At 36.1% G+C, this 21407-nt stretch overlaps 1 protein-coding gene across 5 annotated transcripts in view; it reads right to left on the reverse strand.

Annotated features, from left to right (window-relative positions):
* CALCRL (calcitonin receptor like receptor) overlaps positions 1 to 21407 on the reverse strand; it is a 133574-nt gene that overhangs the window by 15962 nt on the left and 96205 nt on the right. For all 5 annotated transcript variants that reach the window (XM_040227776.1, XM_040227775.1, XM_040227774.1 and 2 more), the window contains 2 exons: positions 6784 to 6910; positions 3294 to 3447 (listed from right to left, as the gene is read on the reverse strand). In XM_040227776.1, coding sequence (XP_040083710.1) covers positions 3294 to 3447; positions 6784 to 6910 — 281 coding nt within the window. The remainder of the gene's footprint in view (positions 1 to 3293; positions 3448 to 6783; positions 6911 to 21407) is intronic.

The raw sequence follows: 21407 nt of genomic DNA on the forward strand, positions 1-21407 counted from the left end.
TGCTTAGAAGAAATTCAGAATCCACATATTTTCTGTAAGACGGAATTGGCAAATACTTTGTAGATAATCAGATGTGGGAAGAAGTTGAGACTGACTACATGAAGAAGAAAAGAGAAAGATGGTTTATATATCAGAAATTTTGCATGCTCTTAGCATTCTAAATCAGATATTTCAAACATAAAAGGAAGATATCTTTTATAAAGGTAACCTAGATATACTAATAGCCTAAATACATGGGCTTCCAGGTGGTGCAGTGGTAAAGAATCCACCTGCCAATGAAAGAGACACAAGATATGAGGATTTGGTCATGGGTTGGCAGATTCCCTGGAGGAGGAAATGACAACTCAATTCAGTATTCTTGCCTGGGAAATCCCATGGACAGAGGAGCCTGGGGGCTACAGTCCATGGGGTTGCAAAGTGTTCCATACAACTGAACATATACACATACACACATGGAGGCAACCGAGCAAAAATTGCACTCACTTGGGAAACATATATCTGATATTTTTATACTCAATAATATCAAATAATCAATAGAAATAAATTCTGTTTCACTGAAAAAATAAAGATGGTGTGTTTATCAGTTCAATTCAGTTCAGTCACAAAGTCATGTCCGCCTCTTTGGGACCCCATGAATCGCAACACGCCAGACCTCCCTGTCTATCACCAACTCTCCAAGTTCACCCAAACTCATGTGCATCAAGTCGGTCATGCCAAACAGCCATCTCATCTTTCTCGTCCCCTTCTCCTCCTGCCTCCAATCCCTTCCAGCATCAGGGTCTTTTCCAATGAGTCAACTCTTCGCATGAGGTGGCCAATATGGGTGCTTCAGCCTCAGCATCAGTCTTCCAATGAACACCCAGGACTGATCTCCTTATGATGGACTGGTTGAGTCTTCTTGCAGTACAAAGGATTCTCAGGACTCTTCTCCAACACCACAGTTCAAAAGTATCACTCAGCTTTCTTCACAGTCCAACTCTCACATCAATACATGACCACTGGAAAAACCATAGCCTTGACTAGACAGACCTTTGTTGGCAAAGTAATCTCTCTGCTTTTGAATATGTTATCTAGCTTGGTCATAACTTTCCTTCCAAGGAGTAAGTGTCTTTTAATTTCATGGCTGCAATCATCATCTGCAGTGATTTTGGAGCCCCACAAAATAAAGTCTGACACTGTTTCCACTGTTTCCCCATCTATTTCCCATTAAGTGATGGGACTGGATGCCATGATCTTCGTTTTCTGAATGTTGAGCTTTAAGCCAACTTTTTCACTCTCCTCTTTCACTTTCATCAAGAGGCGTTTTAGTTCTTCATTTTCTGCCATAAGGGTGGTGTCATCTGCATATCTGAGGTTATTGATATTTCTCTCAGCAATCTTGATTCCAGCTTGTGCTTCTTCCAGTCCAGCATTTCTCATGATGTACTCTGCATATAAGTTAAATAAGCAGGGTGACAATATACAGCCTTGACATACTCCTTTTCCTATTTGGAACCAGTCTGTTGTTCCATGTCCAGTTCTAACTATTGCTTCCTGACCTGCACATAGGTTTCTCAAGAGGCAGGTCAGGTGGTCTGGTATTCCCATCTCTTTCAGAATTTTCCATAGTTTATTGTGATCCACACAGTCAAAGGATTTGGCATAGTCAATAAAGCAGAAATAGATGTTTTTCTGGAACTCTCTTGCTTTTTCTATGATCCAGTGGATGTTGGCAATTTGATTTCTGGTTCCTCTGCCTTTTCTAAAACCAGCTTGAACATCAGGAAGTTCACGGTTCACATATTGCTGAAGCCTGGCTTGGAGACTTTTGAGCATTACTTTACTAGTGTGTGAGATGAGTGCAATTGTGTGGTAGTTTGAGCATTCTTTGGCACTGCCTTTCTTTGGAATTGGAATGAAAACTGACCTTTTCCAGTCCTGTGGCCACTGCTGAGTTTTCCAAATTTGCTGGCATATTGAGTGCAGCCCTTTCACAGCATCATTTTTTAGGATTTGAAATAGCTCAACTGGAATTCCATCACCTCCACTAGTTTTGTTCGTAGTGATGCTTTCTAAGGCCCACTTGACTTCACATTCCAGGATGTCTGGCTCTAGATGAGTGATCACACCATTATGATTATCTTGGTCATGAAGATCCTTTTTGTACAGTTCTTCTGTGTATTCTGCCACCTCTTCTTAATATCTTCTGCTTCTGTTAGGTCCATACCATTTCTGTCCTTTATCGAGCCCGTCTTTGATGAAATATTCTCTTGGTATCTCTAATTCTCTTGAAGAGATCTCTAGTCTTTCCCATTCTGTTGTTTTCCTCTATTTCTTTGCATTGATCACTGAGGAAGGCTTTCTTATCTCTTCTTACTATTCTTTGGAACTCTGCATTCAAATGAGAATATCTTTTCTTTTCTCCTTTGCTTTTCACTTTTCTTTTCACAGCTATTTGTAAGCCCTCCTGAGACAGCCATTTTGCTTTTTTGCATTTCTTTTCCATGGGGATGGTCTTGATCCCTGTCTTCTGTACAACATCACAAACCTCCATCCATAGTTCATCAGGCACTCTGTCTATCATATCTAGTCCCTTAAATTTATTTCTTACTTCCACTGTATAATCATAAGGGATTTGATGTTTTTGGTACCTCTATATCTCTACTTCTATTATCTGATTGGGTAAATATATAGATGGATAGATATATCAATATAATTTAAGTTTTGTTTCTGGAAACTAGTTCTATTGCATTCCTTTTTAACATTTTATGTTTCTCTTTATTCCAGTTATTTAAAAAATATGCTAAAAATGTATTATTTTTTGCTTTGTGAATAATAACAGGTCAGATGACTGTGTGGAAAAAGATTTTTTGGCTGTCAATTCAATTACTGAATCCTCTACTCTTAAAATGATAATTTTTTTAAAACAAGCATTTTTAGAATGGAATTTCAAAGCTAGTTAAGATCAATGCCCTCATTTTGTACCTGAGGAAAAAGGAAATTCAGAATAGTGCGAAGACTAGATCCTTTAATTTATAATTCTATTGTTTTAGTCACTACATAGTCAGCCAAAACATACACTGGAATATTAAATAGAAAAAAAATACATGTATCATTAATTGTTCTGTGGTTACTAAAAACAGTGAGTCAGTGTTACTTTAGATATTTTAATTTACAGCATTAAGCAAAGGTTAATCAGTTGATATTGTTTTAAAAATGAGTAATCATAAGTATATTTTTATTACAAAGGAACTCTGCATCCTTCCAAAGCTTTTTTAAAAGATGGATCAGTAGATATGCATAATGGCACTTACCCCAGCCAAGAAAATAATACCACATCAAGTGCTGCTTCTCTGCAAATACAGCCACTACAACAAGCGTATGTAGGTAAATGCCTTCACAAAGCATCCAAAAGTAGTTACAGCCCATCAGGTAAAGATGAATGAACTGGGACACTTTACAACTAACCTGTGAGGGAAAAAAGACAGCAATATATACATTATACACACACACACACACACACATATATACATATACACATATGTATGTATCTATGTGTATGTTTTTTAGCTGTGTCACACACCTTGGGGGATCCTAGGTCCCTGACCAGGGATGGAATCTGGGCCCCAGCAGTGGAAACACAGGCCTAACAACTGGACCACCAAGGGATTCCCAGAAAGCAATCAATATTTAGTTGTTTATAAACAAACATGTAAAACAATATTCTAGTTTAGTTTAGTTATACAGAAACACAGAATTTTCTCTCCTCTACACCAAATTTTTCCCACTAATGATTCAGATTTTTAAAGTCCAGTCTTCATTCTTATCTAATGGTGCCTCCTTAAAGTATTTAGCCACTGACTCCAGAGATTTATAGTACATCTCCCAGGAAATATGCGAATTCCAAATTTACTACACTTAGTGGATGTGTATTTTCTTAATATTGTTCTAGCTATTGTGTAATTACAAGTAAAAAGTTTGCCCTTGAAGACTTTATGTCTATTTTAACTATGTCATCATGAACTCCTTTATTGTTACATTCTATTGGAAACTTGTAATAATTATATTAATAATTTTAAAAGTATTCATGAAAAGTGCCAAATACTTGAGGAAGCCCTGCATGCTACCAATGTGTATGTTTATTAAATAATATCTAATGAACCCATTCTTTTTTTTTTTTAAATTTAAATACAGGATTTGAGGATTTCATGTAGGTAAAAGAAGGAAAAGTTATGCTTTTCCTTCCTCTTTTCCTGAGGTCTTCACTTTTTTTTTTACTCTTAAAGAGACAGGAAGAGAGGTTTAAATATTGCATAAAGAAAACACAGAGGAATAAGAGATATTGTTTACTCCATCAACAAGAGGAATAAATGTAAAGCTCTCCCAGAAATACACAGCCAGTTACTCCCATCATCTCCGATTTTCAGACTCGATCTCAAATACTTAGTGGGTATTATCATTGTTTTTAGAATAAGAAGCTTTTTTCACTGAAAGGAAAACTGGAAATTAGATGCTCTAGAAAATAAATAGTAGATTATCATAGAGTACTAGTAATAACATTTATGCATTGAGCTGGCTTAAAAATACTTTTGTGTGTATTATTTTATGTAATCGCCAAAGTAATTCTGAGAGTCATGCTTTATATCACTAGTCACATATTTTATAGACAAAAAAACTGAGTGTTGAAGAAGTTAAATGATTTGCTAATATTCATACCATAGCAATCAAAGCTACACTCTGAACACAATTTTGTTTTCTTGATCATATGTTATACCTTCTGAGGATAATTAAAAAAAATACCTATGATATCAAACACATTGTATTAAATGTTCTCTCAGAAATATAGCTGAGTTATTTACCTACATATATAGGAATAACAAGCCTCATATATAAAATTTTATTTGTATAGTTTTTAGATACACATATCTAATTGGGACAATTTCCAGGTGGCTCAGTGGTAAATAATCTGCCTGCCAATGCAGGAGACACAGGTTCGATCCCTGGGTTGGGAAGATTCCCTGGCGAAAGAAACGAAAACCCACTCCGGTATTCTTGCCTGGGATATCACATGGACAGAGGAGCTTGGCGGGCTACAGTCCATGGGGTCACAAAGAGTTAGTCACAAGTGAGCCCGCAGAACATACAACTGGGCTTCCAACTCCTGATTTCATCAAAAAATTAATCTACAAACTATTATGATAAAAAAATATGCTTCAGAAAAACATTTTTATGACAGCATTGGTGTTATAAACAGAAAATAAATTGTCCAAGAATATATTAAAAGTAACTATGTTAAATTTTGCAACTTATGTGTTAAACAGAACATCCTTGTATATAAGCATAATATTTAGAGTCTCTTTCTCTGAAGCTTTATGACAAAACTCCAAATCTCCTTGCTCTAAAGAAATGCACTTTAAAATGGCAGAATATTCGCCATTTTTTTGTTTTGCTAATTATACTCCAGTGTTTTGTCACCCAGTGACTTTAGAGTGGAACATATATAAGATTAAGCAATCCAGATGCACATGTGCAAATAATGCAGGGAATTTTAGAATTTTGGAAGTCACCCTAAAAGCCCACGTAAAACACATATGAGAAGATTGGTTATTGACTCACTGAGGGAAAATTCCTTCCCTTCCTTCATTTCAATAACTAGATAACTTAATCTTTAAAAATTACTATATGTATGCATATATGCATATGCATGGAGAAGGCAAGGGCCCCCCACTCCAGTACTCCTGCCTGGAAAATCCCATGGATGGAGGAGCCCGGTGGGCTGCAGTCCATGGGGTAGCTAGGAGTCGGACACGACTGAGCGACTTCCCTTTCACTTTTCACTTTCATGCACTGGAGAAGGAAATGGCAACCCACTCCAGGGTTCTTGCCTGGAGAATCCCAGGGACGGCAGAGCCTGGTGGGCTGCCATCTACGGGGTCGCACAGAGTCGGACACGACTGAAGCGACTTAGCAGCAGCAGCAGCAGCATGCATATGCATACAAATCTACATCCAAAACTGTAGTATAGATGCTACAAATATTATAAAATCAGGAAATTAAAAAACTCAAATTTATGATTGCTATTTATGCAGATATTTTAATTTAAATATAGCTTAAATGCCCATAGAGTTTAAAGAAAATATATACCTTTATATAAGTAAATGTCAGGTTATGTTTTTAAAATATAGTTTTCATGTTATGATAGGTTCTGTGCTTCTTTTGTATGTCTTTTGATACTTATCATAAAACCTGTGCTTGATTGTAGGGAACACTTTATAATGGCTTGCTGAGGCTATTAGGATTGGGTAGAGTACTTTAAAAATTTTATGTTGGTAAAATTTAACATTAGACACATATAAGTAATTTCTCCCCTAGTTTTATTAACTCTTTTAAGTCGGTCTGATATCAAGCATATAATTTCCATTTTCCATTTTCATGTCCTGTCTTTTTCTAACTACACAGAGTTAGTTGCTTTGATTGATTTTTTAAAATTTGATTGAGTAAATATTATGTCCCACCAGCCACAAGATTCTAACCATAAAACGAGGTGAAAACGTGTAACATATTGATAACTGAAGCAAAGTATTTTTCCTTTTGCTGTTCAATATTTATAACTTGGGGAATATTGAGATATATTTACTTTTCTCGACTGGAATATAGCTACATATACATACTCTTTATGTGTCAGACATAAAATATGCATATATTAGTACTTAATTGTATGTATATACATGTATGAACCCCAGCTCCCTACCTCTCTTGTTTCTTCCCCATTTACCCCTTGAACTTAGACCTTATTTTACTTACAGGATTTGTGGCCACTAAGGCCTGGTTGTTGGCCACTGCAGTGAGATGAATGATGGTTATGACAGAATTACAAACAAAAGAGAAGAACAAATTTTTGTGCAAGGTAATCCTTTGGCAACTTAGGCTCCTAAAAGGTAAGAGAAACCAAAGTGTGTTGACATAAAATGTTTCTACATTTTGTATTAACAATCATTCAAATGAGATACATTCACAATTCATAGCAGCTGCTCCAAATTTTGAAGAAGTATTTTTTCTCCCCAAGATTTACTCATCTTAAAATCTTAATTAGGGAAAACCTATAATTGCTTGAGACACATGAGTTGGTTCAGTACAGGTAGACATATATAAGGACAGGAAGTTTGTACAAGACCTCTACATGAATTTCTTACCTTAATCTCTCATCATGATTAATATTCTAATTCATTCTGAAGATGCAGAAACTCATATTAAGTGTAGATAACTGATCAAAAACCATGCAGCTAATTAATGTGAAACTTTGAATTTGTCATCAAATTCTCACATAGATAAGGCTCTTTTCACTATGCCACACAAGCAGTTCTATTTATATAGTCTTTTTATGGTTATTTATGGTTGTTCTGTTTGTATACCTCCTGTGTGGTAGCAGTGATTATGTAGACCAATCATGAGAAAAATAACATTGTATTTAGAAGACACAAATTTTTGCCATACATCGACATGAATCAGTTACAGGTGTACATGTGTATCCCCATACTGAACCCCAAACCAGCACAATATTGTAAAATAATTAGCTCCAATTAAAACAAATAAATTTAAAATAAAAAAGAAGAAATTTTAAATAAGAAAAGAATAAAGAACTCTTTACCAAAGAGTTGATAAAAATATAAATCTAGCAACCAATGAGATTCATTCAGCTTTACTAATTTTTTTTAATTGGCCTAGCAATAGGTAAGACATAAAAATATTACCTCCTTTTACTGCAAGTTCTCATGTGTAAAACAAAATTTAAAAACTGGCTAGATGGAGTTCATATAGAAATAGATTTCAGGAGTAGATGTCATTAATGACAAGTACTGCTGCTCTTTAGCTTGAATGCACATCTGCTCTACAAGATTGTATATGGCTGCCTTACCTATGATCAAAGACCATCTCAAGTACTACCTCTTTTATGAAGAATTATTATGGGTAAAGTTTTAAAATAATAGACAAGATTCCACTAGAAACAGTACTTAATATCAAAACAGAACATATATGTAGGAAGACATGAGAAATCATTTCATTAGAAAGACTTAAAGCTCATTTTAGTTTTTAGACAATTATGCAATTAAGATGATCAACCTAGATAATCCACCCTATATAATTCAAGCCAATGACTTCTTTGGAAACTTTAAGAAGGTTTTAACTATCACCTTATATTAAATAGACTGTATTCCCAGGATATTATAGTTAGACTGGGATGCCAAGGTTGTTTTCTATATTTTAAAATGCAAAGTTTAAGCTATATTGTCTCTGAAATCTCTTGCAGCTATAGGCCTATGATCCTATGTATAGTTCTAGTAATTTAAAGGATTTGAAAGTGAATCCAATCCAAATCAAGATTTATGGAATTTAAATGCATGCCTTTCACAGAAGTGGGTGCTCTCAGGGAAACTTCTCTGAAAGGCTTCATGAACAAGATGGCCCACAGATCAATCACTGTGTGTGAGACAGTCACAGGCCAACAACTGTGCAATCCATTTGGAGTCCATCAAAACAGAAACAGCTGAGAACTGCTGGTATTTGCATATTAGAGAGTCCTTAATTTGACTTGACTTTGCAATGCATGATAGTGGTGAGAAGCAGACAGGGATCAAGAAACAGTGTAAAAATGATACTCTAAAGAAAACACTCTTTGAAAGTTTCTGAATAAAGGAGTGGCATGAGTTCTGCTATTTCAGTGAAGACATCACTGAGGCAAAGATGGCTCTATTCTTGATAAAATGCCACAGCAGTGATGAGTGTTTTGTGTTCAATGAGAGTGAAGAGAATTAATGAACATGAGAAGTCTAACAAAAATATTCTTTTCAAATCGTTTATGCACATTATGTGTAGTTTACTTCTCTTAATTTAGAACTCTTCTATGTTGAAAATTTTGAACACAAAGAATTTGTCCACATGGTCTTATTTTTAAATGCCTGTCTTGAGTTTACCCTGTGTCTATGGAATACCACCTATTATTTAGGGAAAGACTGCTTACCCATGCAAATATAAAATGCCCATGCCCTTTTTTAGTAACAGAATTTAGATAACTCAGCTATCATCATGGGAAAAAAATGTTTTCCTTAACTGGGTTGTTTTGCCCTTTTCTGCTGAACACACTTATATTCAGGTCCATTGGTTAAGACATATACATATATAAACAAAATTTCATAGTTTTCAAATTATGACCACAAGAGTTGGAGGGTTTGCTTAGACAGCGTCAGAAATATTGTTTTTAAGAACTAAATTGGAATGAATGAAAACAAACATTAAAAAAGGTTTTCAAAAATAGCTATTCATGATAGAAGTAGGAGCTGAAAGATATGAGCTGAGGAACATAAAACAAACAGCATTTATAACTGTTGATATTTATAGCATTCACATGTGAAAAGATTGAAAGTAAGTAAAATAAAATGCCAACTGTAGTTAGTTGGAAAACAAATTTAATTTTTCTTGTGTACATTTAAACTTCTTTCTTTTCTCTATGATAGTTTGTATTTCTGTTTCTCTGAGAATTCCCACTTTGCTAATGACTACTGTCTCAATCTAGCTTGAAAGTTAAAGATTTAAAAATCAGCTGCTGGTATCTATTCTCATTTAAAATTGTGATTATTGTGATTACAGACCAAAAAAACCCATGTTTCTTATTCTTTTATTATGTGATAAAAGAATATACCACATTTCCCTCTAGACCCAAACAATGCCATAGGGGGCTTCCCCAGTGGCTCAGCAGTAAAAAATTCATCTGTAATGAAGGAGACTTAGGAGACATGGCTTTAGTCCCTGGGTTGGGAAGATCCCTTGGAGGAGCGCATGGCAACCCACTCCAGTATTCTTGCCTGGAGAATCCCATGGACAGAGGAGCCTAGTGGGCTACAGTCCATAGGGTCTCAAAGTATCAGACACAACTGAGTGACTAAGCACTATACCATAGTATGGGGAAAATTTTGAAATGATAGAATGAAATTCTGTTGTAAATGACTTATTGAAATCAAAGCCAAACAAATACTTGAGAGGACACATGAAATCATTTCAATAGACACGTAAAGCTTATTTTGAATGTTTTACAAAATTATGTTAATAATATGGTCAACATAGATAACCTGCCATATATAACTCAAACCATATACTTCTGCTTTAGAAATCCTGATATTCCATTTACTCTCTATATTGTTGTAACATAGTGCTGCTGTTGCTGCTGCTACTAAGTCGCTTCAGTCGTGTCCAACTCTGTGCGACCCCATAGATGGCAGCCCACCAGGCTCCCCCGTCCCTGGGATTCTCCAGGCAAGAACACCGGAGTGGGTTGCCATTTCCTTCTCCAATGCACAAAAGTGAAAAGTGAAAGTGAAGTCACTGAGTCGTGTCCAACTCTCAGCGACCCCATGGACTGCAGCCTGCCAGGCTCCTCCGTCCATGGGATTTTCCAGGCAAGAGTACTGGAGTGGGGTGCCATTGCCTTCTCCTGTAACATAGTGAACCATTGTCAAATCATTTTCAGTTTGTTTTGTATAAAATATGTCCTACTATCTACAACATTAGCCTATAGCTTTGATTCCTTTTATTTCTTCCTCCATGTTCTGTCCAACTTAAATGTAGACAAATGCTATCTGACATGATTTATATCAATGTCTAGTGGTAAAAATGGTTCACATTTTTCTAGTGATGCATACTGTTTTCTTTTAAAATCATTCATTAATACATATAAATACATTAGGCCAAATAAAATCAACTTGAAAATAAAAACCAAAATATGTATTTGGTAAATACAGTGGTTTGTTTAAATGAAATACTAAAATAGTTGGCTATTTTTTCAAATGCTAACCTGCAACCAATATAACCTATTCCAAATTTTTAAAAGTGATTATATAGGCTTAGAGATTGTTTTATGAAAATCTCTGTCTGCTTTCTTTAAATGTTATCCTAGTATAACCACAGAACAGAAAATGTGGTTTGTGGGTCTGGATTGTTTCCATTTCATATTCTCTACATATAATTATTTTAGAACACTATTCAATATGCACTTTTGACAGAGTAATATGCACTTTTGACAGAGTTATATGCACTAAGTTATATGCACAATATGCACTAAGCAGAGTTATAGAGGCAGCTGGCATAAGTGTGTCAACAAACCCATTATACACCATGTGTAATGTAACCATGCCTTTTAATTCTCTTTTGGATCAACTAGGAGCAGGTAACATCAAGTCAGAGTGGGTTTTGAAACCTGACCTAAGATTAAATCTGGGCTGTACCACCTACTGAAAGTGCGACTTTGGACAAGTCATTTAAAATCCATAATCTTCTGTTTCTTTTCCTACTCTACAATATAGGATAACCATAGTACTACATAGGATTGATTGGAAGGTTAAATGAGTTAAATCGTGTCTAGTGCTTAGTATAATATCTAACCTATAGTGAATATTCCAAGTTAGGTTAACTATTATTTTTAACATAGTTTTCATATGGCTAATTTAAATTAAATTCTCTAATAGTTTTCTCTCACAAATAATAAAATAGCATCATTTTGTGTGAGAAACATAAAGCTACCCATGTTTTAAGTAAGTCGTGTCCGACTCTTTGCAACCCCATGGACAGCAGCCTACCAGGCTCCTCCGTCCAAGGGATTCTCCAGGCAAGAATACTGGAGTGGGGTGCCATTTCCTTCTCCAGGGGATCTTCCCGACCCAGGGATTGAACCCAGGTCTCCCACATTGCAGGCAGACGCTTTAACTTCTGAGCTACCAGGGAAGCCATTAAATGGTGTATTGTCACATTTTTATAAAAACACAAGAATTTAGCATCAGAAAGACAATTTCCATGTGATAAAGGGCAATGGATCAAGCAACCTAAATTTCCTTCCTTAGGAATTTTATCCTTGCTAGCATTGTCTGCAAATTACCACTTTCCTTACCATGCTAACCCCAGGTATCATGCTTCTCTATAGTCAAAGTTAGTGCTGTCACAGTATGAACAAAATACTTGCCTTTGTTTCCCATTTGGTTTTTGTGTGTGTGTGTATTTTCTTTTTGATTTTTTAAAATTTCAGTTTTATTTATTTATTTTACTTTACAATATTGTATTTGTTTTGCCATACATTGACACGAATCTGTCACAGGATTCGTGTACATGTGTTTCACATCCTGAAACCCCTCCCACCTCCCTTTCCATCCCATCCCTCTGGGTCCTCCCAGTGCACCAGCCTCAAGCACCCTGTATCATGCATTGAACCTGGACTGGCGATTTGTTTCACATGTGATAATTTACATATTTCAGTGCCATTCTCCCATATCATCCCGCCCTTGTCCTCTCCCACAGAGTCCAAAAGACTGTTCAACACATCTGTATCTTTTTCTGTCTTGCATACAGGGTTATCGTTACCATCTTTCTAAATTCCATATATATGCATTAGTATACTGTATTGGTTGGAGAAGGAAATGGCAACCCACTCCAGTGTTCTTGCCTGGAGAATCCCAGGGATGGGAGAGCCTGGTGGGTTGCCGTCTATGGGGTCGCACAGAGTTGTACATGACTGAAGCGATTTAGCAGCAGCAGCAGCAGCAGCATATTGTATTGGTGTTTTTCTTTCTGGCTTACTTCACTCTGTATAATAGGCTCCAGTTTCATCCCTCTCATTAGAACTGATTCAAATGTATTCTTTTTAATGACTGAGTAATATTCCATTGTGTATATGTACCACAGCTTTCTTGGTTTTGATATGAGATAGAAATTTCCAAACTAGTTTACTCCATGCTAATCCTGAGCAAAACTATTCATGGAAGGAGAAAATACAAGCAATGAAAGAATCGCCGACTCTACGGTGTACTGCTTCTTTATGCTAATTTATCTAATTTAATTTCCCAAATGCTCAGCTTTTCCCACAAGAAAACACAAACCATGTATCCGAAAGGAAAGCCTGTGCCAATCAGAATAGTGCCAAAACTTACAGGAAGAAAGCAATAAATATATGGAAAGAATAAGCAGTATGGCTACTTTTTGTCTACTGGATACAGAACCTTGAGTTGATGGAATTACTTGGTGATATGTGACACAAAGTAGACATAACCTCTAGCATTAACTCTCTTTGGAGGCTGCTGGTGATCCATTTGGCCAGATTTAGAAAGAGTCCAAGAGTGTTTCAACCCAGGTGCCCAATGAAGTCCTGCTAGAGAGGTCTCATCACAGGCCCTCCTCCCATGCTTTTCAAGATGTTCATTTAATGTTACATGTAAGTACAGGCTGCATAAGGAATAAACATGTCCATTTTATGTAGCCAAATAGTTTGTTCTGAACTGCCCCAGTGTAAGTGGACTTCCTGGTCTCTTAGTGGGCAGAGAATTAAAGAAGAAATAGTCTGGCCTTCTAAATGCCTGTGATTCTTACACAATCTCATACCCCTCAAAACAAAACAAAACGAAACAAAACAAAAAAACAAGCAAAACTGCAAAAGACCCACAAAACTGCAAAAGTAAAAATCAAACCAAAAACAACCCTTTTAGAGATAAAACTCATAATAACAGCAGACATCATAATACAGGAGCCTTTACAATATTCCAGCCACAGAGATGAGTACTTTACATTCATTATCTAACTTAACAACCCCTTGAAAATATCATTATCCCTTAATAAAACTAAGGTAAGTTGCTCCAGGTCACAATCCTATTGAGTCTCTTAATATTCATTTAGTTATTTACAACTATTTTAATGCATAATAATATATTTTTTTGTGCACAGTTTCTACATAACCAGGGAAGCAGTTGTGAACAATATAGAGCAAAATCCTGATCTCATGTTACTCATGGGACAGCAGAGGATAAATAGGTACACACATTCAGTTCAGTTCAGTCACTCAGTTGTGTCTGACTCTTTGTGAACCCATAAACAGCAGCACGCCAGGTCTGCCTGTCCATCACCAACTCCCCAAGTCCACCCATACCCATCCAACCATCTCATCCTCTGTCATCCCCTTTTCCTAATGCCCTCAATCTTTCCCAGCATCAGGGTCTTTTCAAATGAGTCAGCTCTTCGCATCAGGTGGTCAAAGTATTGGAGTTTCAGCTTCAACATCAGTCCTTCAAATGAACACCCAGGACTGATCTTTAGGATGGACTGGTTGGATCTCCTTGCAGTCCAAGGGACTCTCAAGACTCTTCTCCAACACCACAGTTCAAAAGCATCAATTCTTCTATGCTCAGCTTTCTTTATAGTCCAACTCTCACAGCCATACATGACCACTGGAAAAACCACAGCCTTGACTAGATGGACCTTGTTGACAAAGAAGTAATGTCTTTGCTTTTTAATATGCTGTCTAGGTTGGTCATAACTTTCCTTCCGAGGAGTAAGAGTTTTTATAATTTCATGGCTGCAATCACCATTTGCATTACATAATGCAATTCTAGGTCGTGTTATATGCTTTTTAGAAGTTAAAATAGGATTATGAGATTGATAAAGACTGTGCTTTTTTTTATACAGTTCATAACGTTCTAACAGCAAGTATACTGGGGCAGTTTGCCATTTCCTCCTCCAGTATAATGTCTCTGCTTTTCAACATACTATCTAGGTTTGTCATAGCTTTCCTGTCAAGAAGCAATCGTTTTATGATTTCATGGCTGCAGTCACCATGTGCAGTGATTTTGGAGCCCAAGAAGAGGAAATCTGTCACTACTTCCACTTTTCCTCTTCTGTTTGCTATGCAGCAATGTGGGCGGATGCCATGATTTTAGTTTTTTTAATATTTAGTCTTAAGCCAGCTCTTTCGCTTTCCTTCTTCACCCTCATCAAGAGGCTCTTTAGTTCCTCTTTGCTTTCTAGCATTAAAGTGGTATCATCCACATATCTGAAGTTGTTGATGTTTCTCCTATCTTGATTCCAGCTTGTAACTCATCTAACCTGGCTTTTCTCATGAGGTGTTGAGCGTATAGGTTAATCAAACAGGTGGCAGCAAACAGTCCTGTTGTACTCCTTTCTCCATCTTGAACCTATCAGTTGTTCCATACAGGGCTCTGACTGTTGCTTCCTGACTTGCATACAGGTTTCTCAGGAGATTAGTAAGATGGTCTGGTATTTCCATCTCTCTAAGAGTTTTCCACAGTTTGTCATGATCCACACAGTCAAAGGGTTTAGTGTAGTCAATGAAACAGAGATCGTTGTTTTTTCTGAAATTCTCTTGCTTTCTCTATAATCCAGCGAATGTTGTCAATTTAATTTCTAGTTCCTCTTCCTTTTCGAAACAAAGCTTGGACATCTGGAAGTTCCTGGTTTGCATAAGTTAAAGACCTTCCTAGCATGGGAGAAGAGTGTGATTGTCTGACGGTTAGCACATTCTTTGGAACTATGTTTATTGGGAACTGAGATGCGGATTGACCTTTTCCAGTCATGTGGCCACTGCTGGGTCTTCCAGATTTGCTGACATAATGAATGCAAAACCTTGATGGCATCATCCTTTAGGGATTTGAATAGTTCTGCTGGAATTTCATTGCATTCACTAGCCTTATTAACATCAGTGCTTTTTCCCAGTGGTCATGTATGGTTGTGAGAGCGGGACTATAAGGAAGGCAGAATGCAAAAGAATTGATGCCTTTGAACTGTGGTGCTGGAGAAAACTTTTGAATGTCCCTTGGACAGCTTGGAGATCAAATCAATCAATCTTAAAGGAGATCAACTCTGAATATTCACTGGAAAGACTGATGCTGAAGCTGAATCTCCAGTATTTTTGTCATCTGATGCAAATAGACAACTCATTGAAAAAGTCCCTGATCCTGGGAAAGATTGAGGGCAGAAGGAGAAGAGGGCATCAGAGGATGAGATGGCTGGATGGTATCACCAGTGCAATGAACATGAACTTGGGCAAACTCCAGGAGATGGTGAGGGACACGGAGACCTGGCATGCTTCAGTCCCGGGGATCACAAAGAGTCTGACGTGATGGAGCAACTGAACAATAAAGACTATGGCCAGGGTGAGGGAAATACTCAAGATAGAACTGAAACTGGAGAAGATGGGTGAGAAAAACATTCCAAATAGAGAAGGAATCCTGAGTCCAACTTTTTTTGTTTGTTTTACAAAGTTAAAGCTTAAGGTTTTTGAGCAGTAAAAAGGACACAAAATCTGAATAAAGCACAAAGAAAAACTCCACACTGTTTTTTAATTTTTATATTAAAATTAGGAAAATTAAATTCAAAGAGCATAAGTTACTAAATGATTTTTTGATTCTGCAACTCATACTTTTATGTTACATCTTAATGTTCCATCAGCAAATGCTAACCGGATAAGTAATATCCAATCATTCTTGGGTTTTGTTTTTCCTAACTATTAAGAAGATGCTATAGATGGAAGGGCTTACTTTGCTTTCTCCTTGTACATAGTCATATCAGTGAATATGGCCAAGGAAAGTCTACAAGAGTAGAAGGTTTGTTGTTGTTTAGTCACTAAGTTATATCCGACTCTTTGTGACCCCATGGACTGTAGCCTGCCGAGCTCCTCTGTTTGTGAGATTTTCCACAGACAGAATACTGGAGTGGGTTGCCATTACCTTCTTCAAGTGATCTTTCTGACCCAGGATTGAAGCTGCATCTCCTCCATTGGCAGGAGGATTCATTACCACTGAGCCAAACAAGATTGCAAATCATATTATGATTTGGGGAAGAAAGATGTTACTTATGTGCCTTCTATTTCAAATTATGAAGTTTTAATCCATTCAAATAATGGTCTAGTTTTTGTACCAAGCAGCGGGTCATTTGCATTCTTAGAACAATTTATTGTTTTGTTCCCATGAAAATTTACTTATTCTTAAATAGTAATTATGTTTGAATATACTTGATAAATACACTTATAAATAGTTTCATATTTACAAAAAATATCAACATAAATATGTTATCTTTAATATATAGTTGTAGTTTAAATAATAAATTTACTCTTTAAAATAAGTCCAAATTCTTTAATTTAGTTATTTACTTTCTATTTCCATACTTGGACTTCTCTATAAACTAGTACTAGCAATTACATTATAGAGGAACTGGTTTTTGTTAGAGTAAATCCATTACTTCTTGTAACAGTTTGTCCTTATTTAAATCTGATACTCTAATGTGAAAATGCAATGCTTTTATTATATAATTATACTGGACATATTTAAAAACCTTTCCAGCCAAGACTAATATTACTAAATAGGAATATTTCACCTCTCATCACATTCATTTTGAGAGGGAAGGATTTTTCAGCACATTGATTAAGTTAATTAATTTGGAAATGGACTCACTGAGCATGCCCTAATAAAACATTATACAAAAAACCAGTTAATTTAACAACATCCAGTGTTAAGCTGAAAGAAGCCTAGGATACATACAATAGAATAGAATGTATCTCAGAACTGTAGGCACAACAAACTAACAATGAATACACTCTTATCACAAGAGTGGAGAAAACAAGGATGGTCCTGGGCAGACACTCAGAGGGATGTTACTCAAGGACCACTGTCAAACTTCATTTTTAGAACTACCTTATGACCCAGCAATCCCACTACTGGGCATACACACTGAGGAAGCCAGAATTGAAAGAGACACATGAACCCCAATGTTCATCGCAGCATTGTTTATAATAGCCAGGACATGGAAACAACCTAGATGTCCATCAGCAGATGAATGGATAAGAAAGCTGTGGTACATATACACAATGGAGTATTACTCAGCCGTTAAAAGGAATGCATTTGAATCAGTTCTAATGAGATGGATGAAACTGGAGCCGATTATACAGAGTGAAGTAAGCCAGAAAGAAAAACACCAATACAGTATACTAACACATATATATGGAATTTAGAAAGATGGCAATGATGACCCTGTATGCAGGACAGCAAAAAAGACACAGATGTGTATAACGGACTTTTGGACTCAGTGGGAGAGGGAGAGGGTGAGATGACTTGGGAGAATGGTATTGAAACATGTATAATATCATGTAAGAATCGAATTGCCAGTCTATGTCCGATGCAGGATATGGCACGCTTGGGGCTGGTACGCGGGGATGACCCAGAGAGATGTTGTGGGGAGGTGGGTGGGAGGGGGGTTCATGTTTGGGAACGCATGTCCACCCGTGGTGGATTCATGTCAATGTATGGCAAAACCAATACAGAATTGTAAAGTAAAATAAAAAATAAATAAATTTTAAAAATAAAAAACCAAAAAAAATAAAAAAAATTTAAATTAATTTATTTGTTTTAATTGGAGGCTGATTAATTTACAATATTGTGCTGGTTTTTGCCATACATTGACATGAATCAGCCACAGGTGTACATGTGTTCCCCATCCTGAACCCCCCTTCCATGTCCTTCCCCATCCCATCCCTCAGGGTCATCCCAGTGCACCAGCCCTGAGCACCCTGTCTCATATCGAACCTGGACTGGCGATCTATTTCACATATGATAATATACAGGATTTAATGCTATTCTCTCAAATCATCCCACCCTCACCTTCTCCCACAGAGTCCAACAGTCTATTCTTTACATCTGTGTCTCTTTTGCTGTCTCGCATAGAGAGTCATCATTATCATCTTTCTAAATTCCATATATATGCCTTAATATACTGTATTGGTGTTTTTCTTTCTGACTTACTTCACTCTGTATAACGGACTTCTAAACAGTGCAGATTTTCCAGATTTTACACAACCTATTTAAGTCAGAGTTCTGGTTTGTAAAAACAGGTACATCAGTATATGGTTTGTAGAGGAAGACTCTCTTTTCTCTGTTTCAATGTAGGGTTTGTTTAAATAGTTAGCTTTGTTCAAAACCAATTTAAAGATTCAATCATAAATAGTTTTCAGGTGAAAAATTATAGCTTAAAGAGGAAAACCATACTTGTTTGAATTTCAAGAGATATATGAAGAAACTGGAAATGAGATAAAGGTTCACAATATTGATTGAACATTTCATATATGATTTTAAAAAAAAGGTGAGAATTTGTGACACTTGCCCTGAAAGCAGAAATGTAAGCATTTTATTAAGCTGAGAAAACTTTGGTCTATCAACTGGATAGATTTTTTGTTGTTGTTTTATTTTATTCGAGACATTATCTAGATTACCTAGAAATGATATCATTGTCTATATAGGTGCAAATATGAAACTTGGTTTTAAAATTATTTAGAAGCACTCCCTGAAATGTCAGCAAAATTAAGATGATTAAAAAAAAAAAAAGCTACCTTTTCCCACATGCAAGTTACATGTGCTCTTTTATGTCCTTTGTCTAAGTTAAACAAACAGCAAGATTTGCTATGCTCTCAGATATTAAACAGTAATTAAAATTTAATTTATAGCTAATTCCAGTAAAGCCTATTTATTTTTTTATCTAAAGGGTTCTGCTTTGTTTTTCCAAGGATCATTATGAGTAAGAGCCTCTCAGGGCTTGGCAAATCCTAAAGTTCTGTCTCTCTCTCTTCCCCTCCCTTTCTGTTTCCTTTCTTTTTATCTCCCACTCTCTTTCTTTTAATTGACTCTAATATAAAACTGAAGTATATCTGGTAAATAGTGTTTCATGTTCTCTGTTTCTAATTTAAAGCATGGCCAAGTAGCAGACTTTTCTTTTTCTCTCTAAATAAAAAATAACAAACAGTACCCTAAATCAACTTTTTGTAGAGTCTTGGTTTTTATTAGGATGGATGAGTGACCTTCAATTAACAAATGAAAAATAAAAAGCTGCTTCTATCCTCTACTAAGCAAGAATGACTGCAGTTTGAGGAGCTGGGTTTAGAAGCAGAAGTGAGCTATTGATAGATTTTTGTACACACGGTGATTTCATGTGAAACATCAGTTCCCCAAAGAATTATTTCCAGGTTAGTTGGAAGAAAGCAAATATTTCTATTGCTCCTGACTGTATGAACACGCTTTATTAACCATTCAGTTAAGCATTTTCTGAAATGTCCTTGGTCTTCTTTGGATCTAGCTGCAGGGTATCCTCTATTGTTTTACACAGATACTTCTACTGGTTAGAATTGTAGAGTCTTAGTCTAATGTCTTTCTTTGTTGATGGAGACAACAGAGGCCAGACAAATTCAAGGGACTTGTCCAAGGTCACAGATAAGTCATGGGAAGGTGCATCCTACAAAAGTGTTTCCAAATCCATTCATGTCTTCATTCCTTAAAAAGGTGTTAAGTGCCTACTATGCACAAGATTACATACTAAGCCCTGGAACATGTAAAGAAACAAGCAGTGATGACTCCTGCTTTCATGGCACTAACTTTGTCATGTTCTTTCCATTATTTCTTATTTTAGCACACAGTTGTTTTGTGTTGATAGTGGCTTTTCCTATTTTAATAGATAGTTCTAGGGAGTATGTAACAAGAATGCATTAAAATCAAAGACTACAAATTTAAGTACTGAGTGAGCTATGTGGTATATTGTGGACATAAACAAAGTTTTATTATTTTCAACTAAATTTTTAAAACTCAATCACAATTTTTACTGATATAATTATACAATGAATTGTTCATTCATTGTGTATTGATTTTGAGGTAGGAGATAGATGGGCTCCAGGTTGGACCTTTACAATCAACCAGCCTCACTACTGCCTCACCAAGATCAATTTTTCTATGGGAATGTTATTAACAATTTCTTTTAAAAATGTGGCACACATAAAACTAGAAATTGTGTTCTTTAATTATATTTTTAAAGAGCTCACTGTTAAAATATGCCTATCAGGGCTAAATGTTTATATAAAATCTTTCAATGGACTAATAAGAGAGAACAAAAGTGATAACTGTGCCAGTAATAGTGTTTTCTAAATGAGACTCTTTACTTAACAATGTATGCATAGCATCTCAGTTACAATATAGATACTAATAGAATCTGTATTTTAAAGATGTGAAATTGATGATTAGAGAAATTAAAGAAGTTATTGGATGCTAGGCACCAAGAAGCTGATGAAGGTAGAATCTGAGAGCAGATATGCCTGTTTAGAGAACATACTCTTAACCACTCACCTGTAATGAAGAATGTTTAAAACAGAAAAGGGCATTTAGAATGCTACACCTAGGTCAAACTTGAACCCAGTTTCTCATGTTTTATCTAAAGCCTGAGTTTGTCTAATAAAAAAGAAAAATGAATCTGAAGCTTTGCTTCTTTCTGGTCAAATTCTCCATTTTTAAAAGATAAAGACAAAATTACTAAGCCAAAGAGAACTACACAGATGGACAGGAACCCTTCATAACTTAATTAACTATGTAGAGTGAGTGAAGTCACTCAGTTGTGTCCAACTCTTTGGGACCCCATGGACTGTAGCCTATCAGGTTCCTCCGTCCATGAGATTTTCCAGGCAAGAGTGCTGGAGTGGATTGCCATTTAAAACTAGGCATTGAATTAGATAATCTCTTCATTTCTTATCTTACAGTTTCTGCTTGTTCAAGTTCTGCCCTTTATTCAGCACTTGTTTC

The sequence above is a fragment of the Oryx dammah genome, unplaced genomic scaffold, assembly GCF_014754425.2.
Source record: "Oryx dammah isolate SB20612 unplaced genomic scaffold, SCBI_Odam_1.1 HiC_scaffold_27, whole genome shotgun sequence".
NCBI classification, from domain to species: Eukaryota; Metazoa; Chordata; class Mammalia; order Artiodactyla; family Bovidae; genus Oryx; species Oryx dammah.